The sequence below is a fragment of the Pezoporus occidentalis genome, unplaced genomic scaffold (genome assembly GCF_034315485.1).
Source record: "Pezoporus occidentalis ecotype Australia unplaced genomic scaffold, CSIRO_AGI_Poc_V1 ctg3, whole genome shotgun sequence".
NCBI lineage: Eukaryota > Metazoa > Chordata > Aves > Psittaciformes > Psittacidae > Pezoporus > Pezoporus occidentalis.
The window spans coordinates 15,657,816-15,678,684 of NW_026914940.1; the positions used below are offsets into that span (position 1 = coordinate 15,657,816).

Here is a 20,869-nt window from a genome sequence, read left to right on the forward strand (position 1 = left end):
TGGCTTCCATGATGTACAGCTACTCCACTTCACAAAACAATTATATTTTTTCTTCGATGTTTTATATTCAAGGAGATCAGAGTCAACTTTGAAATAATGAAGTGGAAAGAACATTAAAGTCCTATTCTCTTTATTAAGAAACGATGTTTAATAATTAAACTGAGGTTTGCTTTTGGTGTGGCCAAGGGTGAAAGGGTACTGATTTTAAAGCCAATGTTGAAGTATTGTATTCCCTAAAAACTAAACATTAAACAAGATAGGTGTTCTTTCCATAGCTATGAATGGAGATCACTTTGATAGAGGCAGGTTACTGAAATGAATAAATATTTCATAAGACTAGTAATTGTTGTAAAGTAGTATATTGGTGTTGGTTGTTTTAACCAAGTTCTTTACCACACAGAAAAGTACTTCTATTTCTATTTGGTACAACTGCTAAAACTTGTATTATTTTCCCACTTTGTGCTTAATTATGCAACTGATTTAGTGCATTTTCTTCAAAATCTTCTAAAAGTAATGACGTAGTCCAGTGAGCACATAAAAGAATTTAAAAAAGGAATTTTAAATCATGTACTGTGTTGAAAAGCTATTATCTGTAGTTCATGGATTATTATTAAATTTATTCTGATGAGAAGCTTGAGCTGGAATGGCATACTGCGATAAACTTTCAAATGACTACTTCTAGCAGTGAAACACTGTTTCCCAGAGCTAAACTGTTGTGAAGAAGTCCAGATTTTACCTTTGAGCATTGATTTGAATCATGTTATACATTTAAACAAAATAATAATAATCATCATCATCCAACACACACACACACAAAAAAAAACCATTAAAAAAACCCAGTAAATTTGTTCAAATAAACAAATAAACAAACCAAACCAAAAAAAATCCTAAACACAGAACCATAAATGTGCTGTCACATTGAGTTCTAAATTTTCAAATTCTTGTTTAAACATGAGTTGATAAATATATTAATACAGGTCACTGCAGAAAAATAGATGTGATCTTTGCACTTTAATATTTGAGTTAACCACTCAGAGCATGTGATAAACTGCTGCTAGAATGATATACTTGTAACAGAATTTCCATGCTCTTGAGGGAAACTGAGAATTATTTGCATTTTCATAAATGTCACCATAACTGGACATACTGAAGAAGTTTGTGCAGAAACTGTTGTTCACTAGAGAATTCTATTTTCCTTTTCATGCAACATATACACACAATAATAATAATTAAAACCTCATCTCAGATGAATTGCTACTGTAAATTTTAATGTACTTGCATTCTGGTTTCTATTTATCCACATGATATAAAAAACAATTCTTTTTTTACCTCTTGGCATCAAAAAATTTAAATTTTTATAGGAGTATTATAATCCCTGATGTACGAGATAGTTTTGTTGGCCAGACCTTACGTGTTCTGATGAAATATTTCTGATTATAATTTGTGAATTCATTCAGCATTTCACAAAGGGGGTTTAATTCATTAAATGTCCAACAGAATCTATTGTTAATTTTATCTCTGCCACTTCTCTGGTCTTCTGCAAGATTGCCTAACTGGTTCATCCTTGGTTGAGAGCTACAAAGCCACATTAAACTTGGTTTCCAGACTCACAGTGCCTCAGCTATTCTGGGCCAAAAGCAGCACACCAGATATACTACAGGAGACGAAATTTCCATAGAGGATTTCAGTTGTTGGGAGAGAATTTTAATAAGTATGAAACAAATTTTTATTTCATATCAAAATGCTCTGTGAAATTACTTTCTACAGCAGGAGCATCACAGTTTATTGAGGCTGTATTGTGTGGAGGGGTTTACTATCGAATTTGAAAGAAATAAACCAAGTGACATTTCCTAATAACAGTATCACTGTATTTTCTACTTTTCAACAGGTAGGAAATATTGTTCAATTTCAGTGTAAAAAAGGACACCTTCTCCATGGCTCAACAACACGAACTTGCCTTCCTGATCTTACATGGAGTGGAATCCAGCCAGAATGTATACGTAAGTAAATGATTGATAGATTTTTGATCAATCATTTTATCTAGGATATTTAGTTACCATAACACTGTTATAAAGTTAATTCATATAGCTTTAGTAGCTTAAAGTTAATAAAAATTTACATTACTATCTTACAGAAGCTAGAAATATGGTTTTGCCTATAGAATGAAATGAAAAGCACAACATAAAATAATAACAGACAGAATAACAGGCAGCTCTTCATCCAAAGAGATGCTGAAAATAAGTAAGAGGGTGCAACCCTTCCAAGGAGAAGAGGAGATTGTGAGAACAGGATCATGCGGGTAAAGCGCTGCAGAACCCTAACTTCTACCAGAGCATACAATAACTAGCAGTTCTAGTAAAGACTGTGAGTTGTTTCTCAACTAAGGAATCAGCGTATTTTAAGAAGGGGGAAAAAAGAGGGTTGTAACTCAAAAGTTTTGAATCTGAAATGGAGAGAACATGCTTACTTGGGTACAGGAAGTGATATTTAATTTTTTAGATCTTTTACACTTTGGTAAACAGTGATAATTTGCTGAAGGTATAACGTCATAGTTAACCAGCTGCCAGCTGTATTTTTCGGAAAATAGCCTCACCTTATAAGATCTGACCTTACAGAATCACTTCAGTGTATGGAGAGCTTATCCACAGAAGAAAACAGTTGGTAATGTTTCAGTTGGTGCTAGCAGTACCCCTAAGCAAACAGCAAATCAGTATCTCAGTGTGTTGAAAGATGAGGTCTGATCTTGGACATGTGCTGGTTTTGAGATAACACAAGACTTTCAGATTCTGGCGGTTGTTAAAGACATAAGATACCGTCATGAGGTTAGGAATAGTAATTAATTTTTCTACCTGATATTTAAAACTTGCCTCATCTACAATCTTTCATAGTGTTTTCCAAATGACCCATTTATTTACTGTTATTCAATGCTACACAGATATCATAAGTCATGTAAGTAACAATCTATGATTGCTTTTAACTGTGGTAAGATATGTGCTGTATATGTTTGCATATGCAGAAAATTTTTTTTTGGTCATGCAAGTACCTTTAAGTTGATTCTTGATCCCTTGAAATTGAAAGGTCCATTTTCAAGATGTATTTACAGGCTCAGGACAGTAATTTATAGGTTGCATAGTAATTTTTAATGTGAATTTAAAATGTATTAATATTTTATGCTTAGTGAATTTTTTTTTCTTTATTAGTTACCTGTTAGAATGGGTATAGATTTTTTTTTTTCATAAATATTTTCAACATTTTAACTGAAGGATATTTTATCTTTTCTTTGTAGCTCACAGCTGTAAACAACCAGAAACACCAACTCATGCTGATGTTGTAGGAATGGATCTTCCCTCACTTGGTTATACATTGATTTACACTTGTCAGCCAGGCTTCTTCCTGGCAGGAGGATCAGAGCATAGAGCCTGTAGGTCTGATGGTACCTGGACTGGGAAAGTTCCAGTTTGTGAAGGTAAGCTCTTCTGTAACCACTGCATCTGTCATCTCTCATATTTCAGTGATTTTCTCTACTTGCAGTCCAATAAGTTAAGGCAGAATGGTGAGAACGAGGAGGGAGAACATCTGAAAGCATAACTGTAATCCTTTCCCTGTTGTGTCTAATGTACTTGTCGTTCATTTGCATGTTCAGATGTGTCAGTTCTAGTTGCTATTCTGGAAGCCAAATATTCGTGTAACACCTACTTTTAGACTTCTGACTGAGTCAGATGTGGATTCTGTTTTTGTAAGCTCAGTAGAATAAGAATTTCAGTGGATTTTGCACATACCTACTAAATATAGATCAGGATAATTCTATTTACAGAGATTGTCAGCTGCAAGACAGCTATTGCAGTTGCAGTACTACTATGATATAGCTGCATCACAGGCACATGGTGGGATGACTCACACAAGTCGGGTGCTGCAATAGATGGCTATGAACTCATGAAAAGTTATAGGCAATAAAGGAGAGGTAGTGGCAAGCCCTGTATGTTAAGGAGTGTTTTGACTTTCTGGAGCCTTGATGATGGTGACAATGTGGTTGAGCATTTACAGGTAAGAACCAGGGGGAAGGACAAGAATGAAATACCAAGGTGGGAGTCTCTTCCAGACCTAACTGGTCTGGAAGTAAGGAAAAGGGTTGGCAGGACTGCTACCTTGGACTTCCGGAACACCCTCAGTAAGTCTGCAAATAGCACCACGCTGAGTAGGAATGCTGATCTGCTGATCTGCTGGAGGACAGGACAGGGACTGGATTGATGGGCCAAGGGCAACTGTATAGGGTTCAGCAGGGTGAAGTGCCACATCCTGAACTTGTATCACATCCCATGTTACACTACAGGCTTGGGGAAGAGTGGCTGAGAGGCTGCCCGGAGGAAAAGGACCTGGGGATGTTGTTGACAGGCAGCTGAATATGAGCCAGCAGTGTGCCCAAGAAGGCCAGCAGCATCCTGGCTTGTATCAAAAATAGCGTGGCCAGCAGGACTAGGGAAGTGATCATGCCCCTAGGTACTCTGTACTGGTGAGGCCACACCTTGAATAGTGTGTTTACTTTTTCTACCCTCACTTCAAGAAAGAGATTGAGATGCTGGAGTGCATCCAGAGAAGCGCAGCAAAGCTGATGAAGGGTCTACAGTACAAGTCTTATGAGGAATGGCTGAGAACACTGGGGTTGATTAGCCTGGAGAAATGGAGGCTGATGGGAGCCCTCATCACTCTCCACAACTACGTAGAAGGAGGCTGTGGTGAAATGGATGTCCCAAGTAACAAGCATTAGGACAAGAGGAAACAGCCTCAAGTTGTTCTAGGGGAGGTTTATATCACATTTTAGGAAAAAAATTTCATAACAGAGTGGGTTATTAAACATTGGAATAGGCTGCCCAGGGAAGTGGAGGGTGGAGGTATTTAAAAGATATGTAGATGTAGCGCTTAGGAACAGGGTTTAGTGGTGGACTTGGCAGTGTAAGGTTAACAATTGGACTTGATGAACTTACAGGTCATCAACTTTTCCAACTTAAATGATTTTATGATGCTATTACTCTATTCTGATGTTGGAGAAGGATGCATAAAGTCCCATGTGGGTGTCTGAATCACTGCATGGATTTATTCCATAGGGTTTAATATTATTTTATATTTGTATATAAGCAACAACATAGTACTTGCAAACAAAATGCAACCAAACTTTATTCTTAATATTCCAACATTTTATTTTGTTTGTATTTTTTTTTAATACATACTTTGTCATGGCAGGGCATGAAAAACCTCATAGCAAAATCGTGGTGAGAATGGTGCTTTTCATCTAAGATAAGAAACATTATCAAGTACAGCAACTGTTTGGAATTCTATTTCCTAACTCATTAAAGCACCTTCCAGATTACTGGTATTTACTGTTTCAGATGTGGTTATCCCCAGGGTTCTTTCAGAGGCATTAAAAGGATATAGCTAAACACTGCTACTTGGGAGACAAAAAAGAAACAAATTTGTATTACTAAAAAACAGGTGTCCTGACATTACATGCCAGGCAAGCACTGCAGGAAAACAAAGTAGAGCTTTGGGAAAGTGCTAGAAAGCAAGCTGCCAGGAAGCTTATGACTTGTTCTGTACTCAGAAAGTGTTACGAAAGGCCAGATGTGATTCATGCATTGCATTTTGATCCAAGAATTTTCTGCTGATGATACTGAAACAAGTAGTATTAGCTGTCCTATCTGATAGTAAGGAACCTATATGACATTTTTTAAAAACATATTAAGTTGTAACTATGAGTGTATCTACCTTGTCATATAACTTAGTTTCCCAATTGTCACAGAAATGAAAAACTTTTAAGATCAGAGGCTTTGCTTCTTCCTTTTTAGCAGGAGAGAAAGCTAAGAATCAGCAACATATTGTAAAGTATGGACTCTATTTAGATGAAGTAAAACATCTCTTAAATGTTTTCAATTTTACTTATTACAGGGGGGAACATCTCTCTCCTATGGAAGGGAGAAGAGCTCACTTCAATTGGAAGTAGATGAAAAAGAATAAAACATTTGAAGCGCGCCCTTCAGGTTGAAGTTCAGTAAATTCCATTCAAAATGAGGAGGAAATAGAGATTAATCAATCAATAGTAACCAGTCATGAGAATTTTAGGCTGAATTCCTACCCCTGCTCTAGTTTCTTGTCAGTTTTAAGCTATATACCAAGAACAAGCTTTCTGTTATAAGCTAGAAGTTATTCTCAAAACATTCTCAGTGCTTCTTGCTAAAGTTTCCTTTTTGTGCAGAAAAATGCTCAGGGAGAAGGTTGTTCCTTTTCTTGTCTATTGTTTTTGAAGTATCAATCAGAGAGAAAAGGCCTGGGTTCAGAGCCAAGATCCAAAATGCAAAATATTGAAATAACTGTTGGAGCAAGGAATGGAGCCTAGCATTGCATGAGACTATGCTACATTAGGAGACGGAATTATGTGTCTTCTTTATAGCCAAATGAATCCCAATTAGTTTCTGCAAAATAAAATATCTTCAGGTGCAGGAAATTACACTGTCCCATTGCATTTAGTTGATCATCTACAGTGGTGGGAGAGTTCTTGCTCTAAGCACAGAAGAAATTAAATAAATTCTCCAAATTCCAATGCTCAAATCATCTGAGCAGTTGAAGATGCTGGGGACAGCCTTATTTGTTTCTTTCTGTTGCTATTCTTTAAAGAAACAGCGACCTCCTCCATTAGCAGAAGATTAAGCATGCATCTTTAGGTTTTCAGAGTCTTAAACACAGAATCACAAAATAGTTTGGGTTGGAAGGGACCCTCAAAGGTCATCTAGTCCAGTGTCCCTGCAGCAAACAGAGATATCTTCAACTAGATCAGGTTGTTCAAAACCACATCCAGCCTTGGCCTTGAATGTCTTCAGGGATGGCACATCTACCATCTCTCTGTGCAACTTAAGTGATATCTCGCTCACTACTGTAAAAAATAATTAAATTCTGAAGAGAAGCATAATTTAAAATGCCCTTTTTATGTGTGTCTTCATTGTTTGGTGTTAAATTGATTCTAGTCAAAGCACTATTGACACTGCTGTTTTGTGTCGATCCCAATTTAAATGACATAATTTGCCTTAGATGACATAACTAGACAACATCTAACATATTAAGCACATAGTCCAGGACTGTGAATTCTGAACTGTGGATCCTGAAGTGAAAGCCCACACTGTTGCAAATGTCTTTGTAGCATCCAGGTGACTGACTTGGGAGAAAATGTGACAATGGAAGAAACCAGTGTTTCTGTGATATTAAGGCTTGATACTGATCAAGTCTGAAACATCTTACATTCTTTCTAGCAAATAAACTCCATTATGGAAATTATTTTCCTAGTTTCTGAGTAATATATTTGCTACTGATTTTTGGTTTTGTCATTTATTCTTTCCAACAGCTGGTTCCAAAATATTAGTGAAGGATCCCAGACCAGCTTTGGGAACACCAAGTCCCAAATTGAGTGGTAAGTACTTTGAGGAATATATACATGTAAACAATTTCTGTAGGAAAGACAGCAAGAGTTGATTGAGTGAGATGACAATGAATGGCTTAGAATAAATAAAGGGTACTAGATTAGGCATTACATTAACAGAGCAAACCCATTATTAATTAAATTATTTCCCATTGTTTAAGTCCATCTATACTGCATGTTATTCTTTGTATCCATTTACAGTTTCTAGCTGTTATATGAGGAGGATTTTATTAGTTTTACAGAAATCACTGTGTTCTGTATAAGATACTATACTGCTCACCCAGGAATAAAGATGTGATTTTTCACAATTTTTAAGTCTTGCACTTCTTTTATGTAGTGCTAATTTGAATTGCTTTACCTAGATACTTCAGTATTAGCCTTCAAAAAAGTTAATTTTTAGGCTAGAGAAAGTAGTTTATCTAACTCTGTCTAATGTCAACACCAATTTTACCTGGTTTGCAAAAGAAGACTATCTTTGGATGTCCTGACTAGATCCAAGAGAAACTTTTCTGTGTTTTTTAAGAGAGCAGACTTCTTAACTAAAACTAGCTTTTGACTATACCACTGTTAAATGTTTATTGATAATTAATAAAGACTTAAAAGTAATTCCTTTGCATAGGAGATTTTGGGGGGGGTTGTGGAGCTTTTTGGATTTTTGTCAGTTTCTTTTTCCTTTTCTTTAACAGATATACTACTGCAATACTGTTTGTCAGTGATGTACTGCATATTAGTCATATTTTTTTCATTCAGAAATTTTTGTGCAATCCCGATTAATTGCAAATAAAGTGTACAGGGATCAGTTTTCCTGGAAGTAGAGTAATAAATTTCAGTCAGATAGCAAATCAACAGCATCAGACTCTGCACCATGCAGTTTCCTTGCTTGTAGTTTGTAGATCCACCATCTAAGTGTTGTTTTTTTTTTATTATGCTTAATAGACTTAAAATGAGACAGTATAAAGTAGAGAAAATACTCACTTTTAGCATACATTTTGCGGGATGCTTGACTTCATAAGCACTAAATATTTCAAAATGTTTTTGAAATATTTGTTGTCTGTATAGTTCCAGATGATGTGTTTGCCCAAAATTATATATGGAAAGGCTCTTATAATTACAAAAGCAAGAAACAGCCCATGACTTTGACAGTCACAAGTTTCAATGCAACTTCAGGAAGAGTAAATGCAACACTTACAAACAGCAACATGGAATTGCTGCTATCAGGTATGGGATAAAAAAAACTTATTTTCGTTTATTTTTTTTTCTGCCTTATATAAATTGGTTCCCTGTAACTTTATGCATAAAACTAAAACTTTTAACATCTTTTGCAAACTTCCTTAGCTTATCAAAGAAATTTGCATTCTAGTTCACTTCCTTTTCAAAGGTAGGGATTTTTCAACCTTTACATTCTCTCTCACTTTTTAAATTTTGGAGGGGTTTATTATATTTGGAATTAACAGTCAATGAGAAGTGAAAGAATCATCCTGATTCTCATGCTTCTCCTGTCTTCCTGTGCCCTTCATCAGTGACAGAGCATGAGAGACTGAAAAGTCCTTGACCAGGGCAAGTGCTACTTAGTAAAGAATAAAACACCGGTGTGTTATCAGCATTATTCTCAAACTAAAGCCAAACCACAGCACTGCATCAACTGCTAGGAAAAGAAATTAACTCTATCCCAGACCAAACCAGGGCAGCCTGTATCCTTCCAGTCTAACACTCCAGTCATAGGAGCCATCCCACCACATTTTTGTTGTGCCAATAAGGTCGTAACCCTACAGGCGTGCACATGCTTCTAACTCCTCCTGTTTATTCCCTGTGCTACATGGGTTTGCATACAGGCATTTAAGCTTAACTCCCAGTGAAGCCAACTTACTGGGTGGAGTAGCTGGAATTCCTTTGTGCTGCTCTTCAGGTGTTCTCCTGCTGAGCTCCAATCCCTCTGGGCATCTCCCACTGATACTGGCATCAAACGTGGCAGGAATGGAATGGATTGAGGTTTCCCTCTCCTGGCAACTTTAGTTTAAAGCACTCTTCACCAACTTGGCAAACCTGTGACTGAAGATGTTCTTCCCCTTCTCTGGCTGATGGACCTCATCAGTCCCCAGTTGACCAGGTTTCTCAAAGTGAGTCCCATGGTCTAAGTAGCTAAATCTCTGGCAGTGGCACCAGTCCCATAACATCTCTTGATTCACCATACTCAACTGGCCCTTTCAAACTCCTTCCCGTTGACTGCAAGGATTGATGGAAAAATTCCCTGTGCTCCAGAGTCCCGTACCACCACTTCCAGTGCTCTGTAATCCTTCTTGATATTCTTCAGACTGTTCCTTGCTGTACCACTGATGCCTATGTGGAACAACAGCAGTGGATAGTAGTCAGTGGACTCTATGAGGTTTGGTAGTCTCTCAATGGCATCCCTGATAGGAGCCCCCAGTAGGCAGCACACCTCTCTGGGGAGTGTCAGGGCAGTATATAGGTGCCTCCACATCTCTCAGAAGAGTCACCTACTACTATCATCCATCACCTTTTCTTAGTTGTGCTGGTTGTTACACAGGGAGCAGATCATGGTGATACACTGAGCTCCAGTGTCTCTCCTGATGCAACAGATCTTTCCTCTTCAGTCTGCAGAGCAGTGAAGTGATTCTCCAAGGGCACTTCAGGCTTCAGGGGAAGCCTCTTCCTGCTGCAGGTCCTTGCCATTGCAAGCTTCCATTCTTCTGCATTACTGGCACACCTCTCTTCTGTGTATTCCGGTGTAGTTCTTGACTGGCCGTGGGCTGCAGGTCCACTTCAGACTGCTCTTGGAACGAGGTGTTCAATTCCTTTTAAGCCTCCCTGATGTTACACAGCCTTCTCACCACCTCCTGCAGCTCAAGCCATGTGCCGCAGGAGGTCCTCCACACGGGCACACCGTCAGCAGGCAGGTCTGCTGCATGTCCCTGCTCCCAGAGTGAGGTCTGGGCACTTCCTGCAGTCTGAGGTCTGCACTGCAGACTCTCCTTCAGCAGCTCCATCTGGGTGGAGGCATTGGCCAACACCACAGTAGGTACTGCAGACCTCCCAGCTGGAGCTACAGCTTTTGCTGGCAGACTAGTGCCCACCATTCTTCTTTGAGCACCAGATAAGATGAGCATGCTTGACCTGTGCAGACAGTGCCCATTTGCTGGCCTATGAGGCCTTCAGATCTCTCCACTTGCCCAGTAGAATGCCCCTCCCTCAAAGAGTTGCCTTCCCTGCATGCCCTTCCGTGCAAACTGCCATGCAAACTGCCACGCAATGCCCTGACTGAGATGCTGCACCACATTTGCCTACTCTGTTCACATCATTCCTGGTCACTCGTGCTCCCTAGAGCTGCACTCCGTGGGAGTAGGGATTGGCTGACGTTACTCCTGGCCCTGCCTGTGCCTTGTCAACCACTCTCATGTGAGCTGCCAGCTCCTGGCAGGTCCTGGTGCTCTTCTGGGGTTTCCCTGGTTCAGGAAACCTGCCCAGTACTCTGTGGTCCCTGTTTCAAAATCCCTGTTTTGTTGTGGAACACACCTACACTAGAGCTGTTCACCTCAGTGAGTGAGGAATGTCTGGAAGAAAATGTGTCATAATACTGACTGATGAAGAAAAATTCAGATTTTTGAGATATTTACAAATTTAGAAATTTTTAATTTAGCACCAGCTGTTGGAAAATAATTTAGATGTGGATCTTTCTAGTATCACCTTCTTTACCTGATGACTAAATTAGCAATACTGAAAGTAGGAATGCAAAGTTCAAATGCACTTTGCCTGATTCAGAGCTGTGTTTTCCATCTAAAATCAGACTACTGTCAGTTTGTCTGTCTAATGCTTGTTAAAATAACTGTTAAATAACGGCTGTGTGTATAGGGTTTCCCTTCTGTCATCTCTGCAGGCTAAGCAGTTTCCATTGAAATCTTGGGATAATTGAAATAATTTCACAAAAGAATGCAGCTTGCTTAAAAAAAAATGTTTGTTAAAATGCTACATATTTTTCTTGCTTTACCCTTTTAAGGCAGCAGATTAAATGCTTATTCTTGAAGATGAAATTATTTCTCTTCTCAACACAAATATAAATTTTAAAAACTATATTCTACAGGAGTGTATAAAAGCCAGGAAGCTCGGCTAATGCTCCACATATATCTCATTAAAGCACCTTCCCATACATCTGTGAGCAAGCTGAAAGATGAAAAATGGGCTATGGATGGTTTTGTGAGTATATTTCTGCTACAAAAGAGAAGGAAAGATTTTTTTTTTTTCAAATCATGATGTTTTTTAAATCAGATGATGTTTTACATTGAAAAAATCCTGAGAAGTATCAAATGGAGTCTTGTTAGCAATACTGATTCATTAAATGAAATGGAAATTTTATTGTAAGATATAGGAAACCAGTCTGAGGAAAAGTATGGGAACAGTCATATTGTGTAGGCACAATTCTAATGCATGTTAACAGAGAAACCTTTGTCATACTTCTCATTGAATTTAATTCCAATATATTGAGGAATTTTATCATCATGACAATATATCAATTTGTAGTAATATTTTAATATATAATATTAATATAATAGCAATTTTCTATCATTAGGCTAGCAGTCATGTTTTATTTTTTGGTATGTTTCCAGAAATACAATGAAAAAGCTGAATTGTTGTGTGTATGGAGAAAACAAAATAGATAGTTCCAATTAAGCATTAAGCCCCTTTGAGGTTCTGGGACCGAGGTTATATTTTAAAAGTTTACTTTTTATGAGGTTATATATGAGGTTATACTTTAAAAGGGAGAAGAGAACACATGACTGGGAAGAAGAGAGGTGATGGAAAGGGATAAATGAAGTACCAGCCCAGGTGACTAGAGCTTCTTTAAACCATGAAAATGAAACCCTGTCAGAGAACAGATGGGAAAAGCAAACATTGCCCAAGATGCTAAGGCTTGAGTGCTAAGGCTAAGGCTGGAAAAAGCTTGAGTGTGATGAAGGCTTCAGACTTTATTTGCGAGAGAAGGAAGTGGATTTTTCAGAAAAAAAAGGGCTGATTATGAACACATACATCCCTTTTACACCATCTCATTTGTTATGGAATTTGTCTGTCTTCTTACATTTTGCCTACTGGTAAAGTACTGATGTAAGTGCACATGCCAACAGAAGAGGTCAACATTGAAGTGAATGAATAAATTTATACAACTTGTGGCACTGGTGTGAAAACAAAGCAAAAAAAACAACAAAAAAAAAAACAACAAAAAGCAACTTAAAAGAGCTTAATAAATATATTGGTAAAAGGGCTTAAATCCTTGGCTTGTACAAACTTTAGGCTTCATGAACCTGCTCCTGAGGTGAAAAAAAAAAGAAAAGGTAAAAGCAAGAAATTTACTTTCGAACTTCTAAATGTACAAAAGTAACAGTACAGTCCCTAAATTCCATGCTGTATACATACTGCTCCTATTTGACCAGTTTCTTTTTGTTTTCAATCTGGAAAGAGCTCAAACAGGTTATTTTAACCTGAAGTAAGAAATTCCCCTTCTTCAGTGAAAACATAGCTTCAGGTCATTGCTGAACACACACTTAAGGTTCCCTTAAACTTCCCTTTCTCAAGGAACCTGTCTCGGGACAAATGAATTTAAAGCTAAAAACTATCCTGGGAAGCAAGTATCTGTAAATTTGTATACAGTGTTAGTTTAGCATGTACTTACCCTAACAAAGGAGTTATTCATAGGATCACAACCCTTTCCTCCCTCTCACAATAGGGTGATCTACAATATAACTTGACCATCTACTACCTAAATAAATCAGATAATTATGAAGTATGTAAACTGCTTAAAAATATTGACATCATGAGTTACTAGAAACTTTGTTTTGTTGTTTTTTAAAAAATAATACAGTTACAGGTAGTATAAGGTATTATATGTGACCATAAGCCAACATATCTAAGTTGTTCCTTCAACAGGTCTGTCATTTCTTTTGAATTTTATAAATTTTCTAGAAAAAAGGAGGGTGTTTTTAATGGGGAGTAGCAACTACCAGTAAAGCATATTAGGGTATCTCTATTACAAATAACAGATAGCTTGTAACAAAGTTCCCCCTGTTTAATTCTGAGTACTGTTTTTTTTACAGGTTTCTGCTGAACCTGATGGAGCAACATATGTTTTCCAAGGATTCATCCAGGGTAAAGATTATGGACAATTTGGACTTCAACGATTAGGTATTCAGCAATTACCACTTTTTTTTTTCCACTTCATTGTTCCGTATTTTCTTTTATCATGTCCAGTATTATAAGGGTATCCACAGGATGTTAACAGAATTGAAATTTTATAGAAAATTGAGCTAGTCATATCTTTAAAATCTCATTTTAAGTGTTTTGTCAGAAGTTGTAAGGGGTTATGTATGCCTTGCAATGTCCTGCTTAGTATTGATACGGCGAAAACTCCAGGAACAAACTTGCCAACAAAGTTTTCAAGCTGACAAGCAGGTATTCTTTATTGCGGCGCCGGGAGACACAGGGGATAGCTCCTCCTAACGTGTGTCTCCCCATTGCCACGCAAGCCATCCTTTTATAGCCACTGGGCATACATACATATTCATGAGGCTACGTATGGATTACATAATTTTCCAGAAAGTTCCCCGCATGCGTACAGAATTGTGGTGGTGGTCTCTGAGGGTCGTTTACTTCTTCCAACAATCTTCATCACTTCTGGCAGCCTTTGAAGCACGGGCAGTAGATGCTCATAGCAGTTTAATTGGTTCATTAGCACCAGAGACATAATAATCCTCCTGTCCTCCTGCTTATCAGTTGGTTTAACTGCAGCCCATCCTGGACACCTGCAGTTCCCAGATACTCCTTATCCCTGTGTCCTGTTCTTCTAGACTGTTTTTCTTAAACTATGTCACAACGATAATGATTTATCTTGAGAGAATTCTCAGTACGTTCTCTAGCTGTACTCTATTTTTTTTTCTCTATGTATCATGCACCTCAGTAATTTTCCATTGCTACTGTTACAAAGCCATCAAACTTAACATTACTTAAATCTAATTCTAAAGGTTTCTATATTACATTTTGTGATTTTGTGCCCCCTTGTTTCAGTATAGCTATCATTTATTTGTAATGTTTTGAGAAATGTTTTTTCTATGAATACATGTAAAATGCATTTATTTTCACATCTCACTAACTCTTTAGAAAGCCCATGTTATAGAGTGCTTTTCTAAACTGATTTCTTGCTAATGGTGCTAAAAAACTTTTCATCTAAACATTTGGTAGAAGAGTGCAACTGAAAAATATTTGCAAGTAATTTTTTTATGTTACTTTTAAAACCCCCAAATCTTACATGGTAAGCACTTATTTTGCCCTGAAAATTGACTTCCTGATTCTATGCATTCAGTTCTAATAGTCTTCATTTATTCTTTCTAGTCTAACTAATAGTCTTCATTTATCCTTTCTTGGAGAAGACAGCTTTGATAACAGAGCTCTGGTAACAGCATTCTGTTGTGCTTTATAAGAAAAAAAAATTCATTTACTTGTTTGATACTGTCTCAAGAACTGTGATATTTCTCCTACCGCAAGAATTTGAATTTATTAATACTGAAATCTTGAATGATAAAATACTATTGAGAAAACTTTAGAAGAGGAATCACTTCTCACTAATGCAGTGGGTCCTTGGAGTGCATATCTTCACATAAAATTCCTATATGTGGATGCAAAACTAGTTTCTTTCAGCTGCAAAGTATTGTCCACTTTTTTTTTTTTTTTCAGTAAAACCAGGCAATTCTTTAAATTTTGAGTGTGCTGGAAGGGTTTATTAATGGATATATGAAGTAAAGGCATTTTTTTTTTCTGGTTTTCATTGTTATAAGTCACAGTAAAATGCAATACGTGGGGAGGGAGGTCTTGTTTTTCCCCGTATTTGCATAGGCAAATTCTTTGAAAATAATTTTTAGATATATCTTTTCAATAATTATTTCCTTTAAATTAATATAAAAAGTTATTTCCCTTTAATAACTTCTACAAAATATTTGTAAGACATCCTTGGCAAAGTGTTTGATAAAGTTTTATGAAAATTATATTCTTAATTTGATTTTGTTGGTTTTTTTTTATTTTATTTTTTTATTTTTGTAGCTGTAAGATTCTTTTCCTGTAATATAGAGAAGGTACTTTTTATTGGTTTATATCTTCTAGGAAAAAAAATGGTTTGCTAAGGTTTAAATTCTGTACAAGATTTAATTGTAGTTAATACAATCAATAATACAGTTATGAAGAAATTTGCATTGAACACATTTTGTTATGTTACCATTATTTCATTCACAAAAACACAGAAATGGTTTATCTAAAACAAAATAGTTTTATTTCTGTTCCCATAAAATTTTCCTACCAACATTTTTTTTTTTTCATTTTTTATATTTTAGCATATTGATTATCTGTTTGGCTTTTGGTTGGGTTTTTTTTGTTTCTTTGGTTGGGTTTGGGTTTTTTAATTTCTATATATTGCCTTGTAAGATCAAGAAAGTCAGAAAATATTATGACCTACACAATTTTTAAAAGTCCCCTTTAGAGCTTAAAAAATAACTTTGAAGATGCATCATTACTCACTTCCTCACATAAAAAAGTTATATATCTTGTCTGGGTAGATAATCTAGGTAATGTATTCCTCAACCATGCAGCAGATCTTATTCTTATTTTTAAATCACTCTCTGGCTTTAGCTCTTATCAATTGTTCCTACCTCTTTCATTCATGAATAGCAGCACCAAATGAAATCAACATGATGAATTTTCAGGTTGCCTCTTCAGATAATTTGCCCTTTCCTTGAAATGATGTTTGCTTTTCATACATGCAGTATTTATTAATTTCAAATTAATCAGTAATACACAAGTTAATCAGTAATATAATCAAACATATACATTATTATATAATTGACTTTTGGTAACAAAGAACATTAATGTGTATTAATAACATCCAAAACTTGAATCCCATACAGAATTAATGCAGTAAGATATTTACCGTAACAAAATATATTTATTGTTGTCCCAACAATTTGCATCCACTTATTAACTGGAATGTGGCATGCCACACTACATTTACTTTCCAGGTGGTCTCAGCATAGAATTGTATATATACAGCTGAACCAATTATAATGACCCAATCTCAAGGTATTATTGAATTCTGAAGCTTATGGAGTATTATGTGCTGGTGGTAACAGACACATATAGAATACATTACTTTTTTTTTTTTTTTTCCCCTTATTATTCTTTTTTAGGTCTTAACATGTCTGAGGGTTCAAATTCTTCTAATCAACCACATGGTACAAATAGTAGTTCAGTGGCCATTGCTATCCTTGTGCCTTTCTTTGCCCTTATATTTGCTGGGTTTGGCTTTTACCTTTATAAACAAAGGTGAGTACAAATTAAGTATATAGAATTCCTGTATGACTTGGTGTTTTAGAGCCTTCAATCTTTATTAGTGTAAATAATTTTTTCTGTAAAACCATGAAGTGTTTGCAAGGTATGCAAACCTACCTCCATTAGGTCTGGCATAACAACTAACAGATCAGTTTGTTGTACTGTTCTGTACTTTCATTCCTACCTATTTAAAATGTTATAAATTTCTCTTTTCATAATAACAAAATGGACGCTATAAATTATTGGCATATGGAGAATAATATAATAAATAGACTTTGTGTGTACTTACAGCTGATTGCCTGTATTTTTTTATATGTGACAGAATTATGAGTCATATCTTCAGTTATTTATTTTAACGACTGCTCTGTTTATTGCCTTGCAAGTGTATGAAAGTATTATGCCATTGAGAGGTTTCATTATGGAACTGTTTCTGCATATGAAATTATTAGTTCATGTGTAATTATGTTACATAGCCACCAGTCCTTTCAATTTCAGTAGTCTAAATTCAACTGTTTTGTTCTCAGACCAGTATTAGGTCTTTGGATTTATCAAGTAATCTTTTTTCTATAGCTTTAAAGCACTAGATGACTAAAGAATAATCACTTTAATGAAAAGAAAATTCATTGCCTACTAACTGTCAAAATGGAGATTTACATCTGGAAGCCTGATAACAATTGTAATAAACTGTGCTGGATAACATTAGTTTAAAACACATCCCATCATTTCTAAATGGTACCACTTGTTTTGAAGAGCTTCAGAATGTGAAAAAATGCTCATGTAACATTTTTATACATCTGCTGTAACTGTGTGAAATAGGCACTTGTCTTTATATTTTATACTGATCATTTACAATACAGTATGCATTTTGCATAGCAATATAGATTAAATGTTTTTAAGGGATTTAATTTTTATATTTTGAGTTATTTAGTGAATAAGAAAATGTTTCAGCTATAAAATCATTCTTGATAAATTTGTTGAGTCTCCAAATACAAAAAGGAAACCTCAGTCATCTGGCTGGGGAATTACTGCATTTATTAGAAGATTTTGGTTTACTCTTAACTATTTATCATCTGATCATCCAAAAGGAAATGCATACCACTCCTCAGGTTAACTATGTTTTTTAAGTGAACACCATTTTAAATGAATCATAAATCCTTTAAACTTTGAGAGAGTACTAACTTTGATCACACATACTGTAAAAAAAACCCAAGAGGTTATATTTAGCTCCTTGTTCAGATTCTTAAAGCACATGAAGTCAGCAAAGAAAACTGCAGTTACAAACACTCTTTGTCTTTCCTCTACAGGACTGCACCTAAAACACAGTACACTGGATGCTCTGTACATGAAAATAATAATGGACAAGCTGCTTTTGAAAACCCTATGTATGACACAAATGCAAAGTCTGTGGAAGGGAAAGCAGTACGATTTGACCCCAATTTGAACACCGTCTGCACAATGGTATAATGTGGTAATGATATGTCTTCAAAGTCTGGAAATTGACACACAACACAGTGCACACACAGTTCACTGATTAGAAATAAAAAAAAAAAAAAAAAAATTAAAGCACACTTTTCAGGATATAGTGGGTCACGTTTTCCTGAGAATAATAGACAAGAATGGGTTGTGGTTATATTGTTTTGATTTTGTTTTCCATAAACTGGATCAAAATTCTTCTTCGTGTATAACATGGAGAGTTTTAAAAAAAAAAATTGCTGCACTCCATGAGTGCTACTCACAGTTTATTTGCTTTTTTAAAAAGGAGGTTATTCTAAAAACATAAAACATATTTGCATATATTGGAGGAGCATCCACTATCAGTATTTCTGTGCTTTATAAAAACTATAATAGAGGGATTGGGTTAAAAAAACATTATAGGTAGAAAATAAGAGCTATACTTACAGGAGACAGTAGGTCACTGACTTCTCTTTAACAGTCATATGCTACATCTTTTTTATGAGTTTGTACCTTTTTTCATTTATTGAGCCTGTTAGTATTTTATTTTTCTCAGAACAGTTAAGTTTTACAATTCCAGGATATACTATTTAGAACTCAGCAAATACAACTATTTTCATGTGACAGAAGAAAAACTAAAATATCATGTTCTTATTTAATGGATTTCCTTCCCTGCTTCACATATTCCTTCCTTTTTTATGTTCCAAGTCAAGCTTCTTTTCTCTGTTTCCATTAACAATACCTATAAATGGTCTACATTTCTTTTGTCAGTCGTACAACTAGACAAATTTTGCAATCAAGAAGCTAGTATGAATTGAGATTTGTCATGTGGCTATATTCCTTAATGTTGAAGACCACTCAAAAGAGTGACCATCCTAAGTTTTTTCAGAGGTGAAACATAATGACATTTCCAATTAAAGAGTGCAATTTACAGTAACATTAATAATGATATCCATAGATCAAAAATTCAAGAGTCCATTTTTCAATCCATACTAGTTAAATCTAGATTGTATCACATTGTTTTATTCCTTCAGCCTTTTGTCAAAACACATGCACAAAGCATGGCGAAATCCCGTTGAAGTTGATGGATTTTAGCAGACTTCATTGAACTTGGGATCAGGCCTATAAGGCAAGAGGAAGCTATAATTTGGAAATACCATGTTTTTACATCTTTTTATCTATGTATTCCATACTTTATGGAAACAAATCCTTACAGCTAATGATTTAAAATTTAATATATTACCATAGTGCAATGAAAAGAAAAAAAAAACCACAAACATATAAAGCCATGATCTTATTAGAGACAACACATTCATTTTAGGGACAATTCAGATTCCGCAATCCTCAGATGATAGAAATTTTAGACATTCCAGAATCACTTCTAAGGAAACTGAATTTTTAGTTTAACTGTTATTTCATATCAGACTTATTCAGTGGCAACTCAGTAATTTATTTGATGTAGGTCATTGTCTTCCGCATGACTCACAAATGCTGTGTGTTAGCCAGTGTGAATTACCTGTTATTGTCCCTTTCAGACATTAATAATTCTGTGAAAATCTAAACTTTTTATTACCGTAATAGAGAGTGCCTACCAAAAATCATTGTACCCAGGATTGCTGCTTGGATTTCTATAATGTTTGATGAATTTCTTATAAACCATTTTACAACACTTTGTTTTGAATATTCATACAATCTGTCAAACTGTATTCTACTAAAAGGATGCTGGTTTATACTTTATACCATTGGTTGTTATTTATTATTGTTTATTCAAATGACTGCAATAACTATGATTCATTCATTAATGTTACAGTTAATACATTTGAGATTGTTTAAAATGTTTCTTCTGCAACTGGCTACTCCTCTTATATTAATGCATACACTTTTGTAAAGAAGTATATTTTTATGAAAAAGGATTTGTAAAAGTATGATGTAAATTTTCAGTGCAATGTAAACAAAATAAAAATGGACAATTGCTTTTTTTAACCATGTTTCTTCTTTGGAAGATGAGCTTTAAATTAATTTCAGTTATGAAGCCAAGAGAATAACCAAAATAATAATTCAAATATGGTGTTTTGTGGGTCTTAAAATCAGGTTATTTTTTTCTGAACCTTCCTGTGAATTTTAGATGATGTAGCAAGAATTTTAGGTGATGTAGCAAGAATTTTAGGTGAAGTAGCAAGAATTCTAGGTGAAGTACCAAGACTCAGATTTCTTTCACAAATAACGAGACAATGTGTTACACTGAAAAAAAAAGAGACCTATACTTGTCAACCGAATCAAAAGCACAGAAAACCTTCATTTTTATTTTAAAAGGAGAAAAAAAAGAAAAAGAAAAATTAAATGTTCCTCAAAGTTGTAGACAGCCTACTTTGCACATGAATTTTGCTACCTTTTTCTGCAGGAGTGTAGAGGATGTACGTATTAAGAAACAGTACCAATGCATACAGTGTTTTCTGTCATTATAAGAAAGCGGTGTTTCCTTTTAATGATGTTGAACTGCAGCGTAGGGTCTTAATTATTTTACTATAATATTAAAAGTGTCTTTTCACTATCCCTTTTGCTTGGAAACATGGAAAGTGG

The 20,869-nt window shown here is 35.5% G+C and overlaps 1 protein-coding gene across 3 annotated transcripts in view; it reads left to right on the forward strand.

Annotated features, from left to right (window-relative positions):
* CSMD3 (CUB and Sushi multiple domains 3) overlaps positions 1-20,272 on the forward strand; it is a 578,676-nt gene extending 558,404 nt beyond the window's left edge. For all 3 annotated transcript variants that reach the window (XM_062627150.1, XM_062627151.1, XM_062627152.1), the window contains 8 exons: positions 1,889-2,000; positions 3,287-3,466; positions 7,388-7,453; positions 8,522-8,680; positions 11,559-11,671; positions 13,564-13,651; positions 16,696-16,831; positions 18,142-20,272. In XM_062627150.1, coding sequence (XP_062483134.1) covers positions 1,889-2,000; positions 3,287-3,466; positions 7,388-7,453; positions 8,522-8,680; positions 11,559-11,671; positions 13,564-13,651; positions 16,696-16,831; positions 18,142-18,301 — 1,014 coding nt within the window. In that variant the 3' untranslated portion in view covers positions 18,302-20,272. The remainder of the gene's footprint in view (positions 1-1,888; positions 2,001-3,286; positions 3,467-7,387; positions 7,454-8,521; positions 8,681-11,558; positions 11,672-13,563; positions 13,652-16,695; positions 16,832-18,141) is intronic.
* Positions 20,273-20,869: the final 597 nt, after the last annotated feature.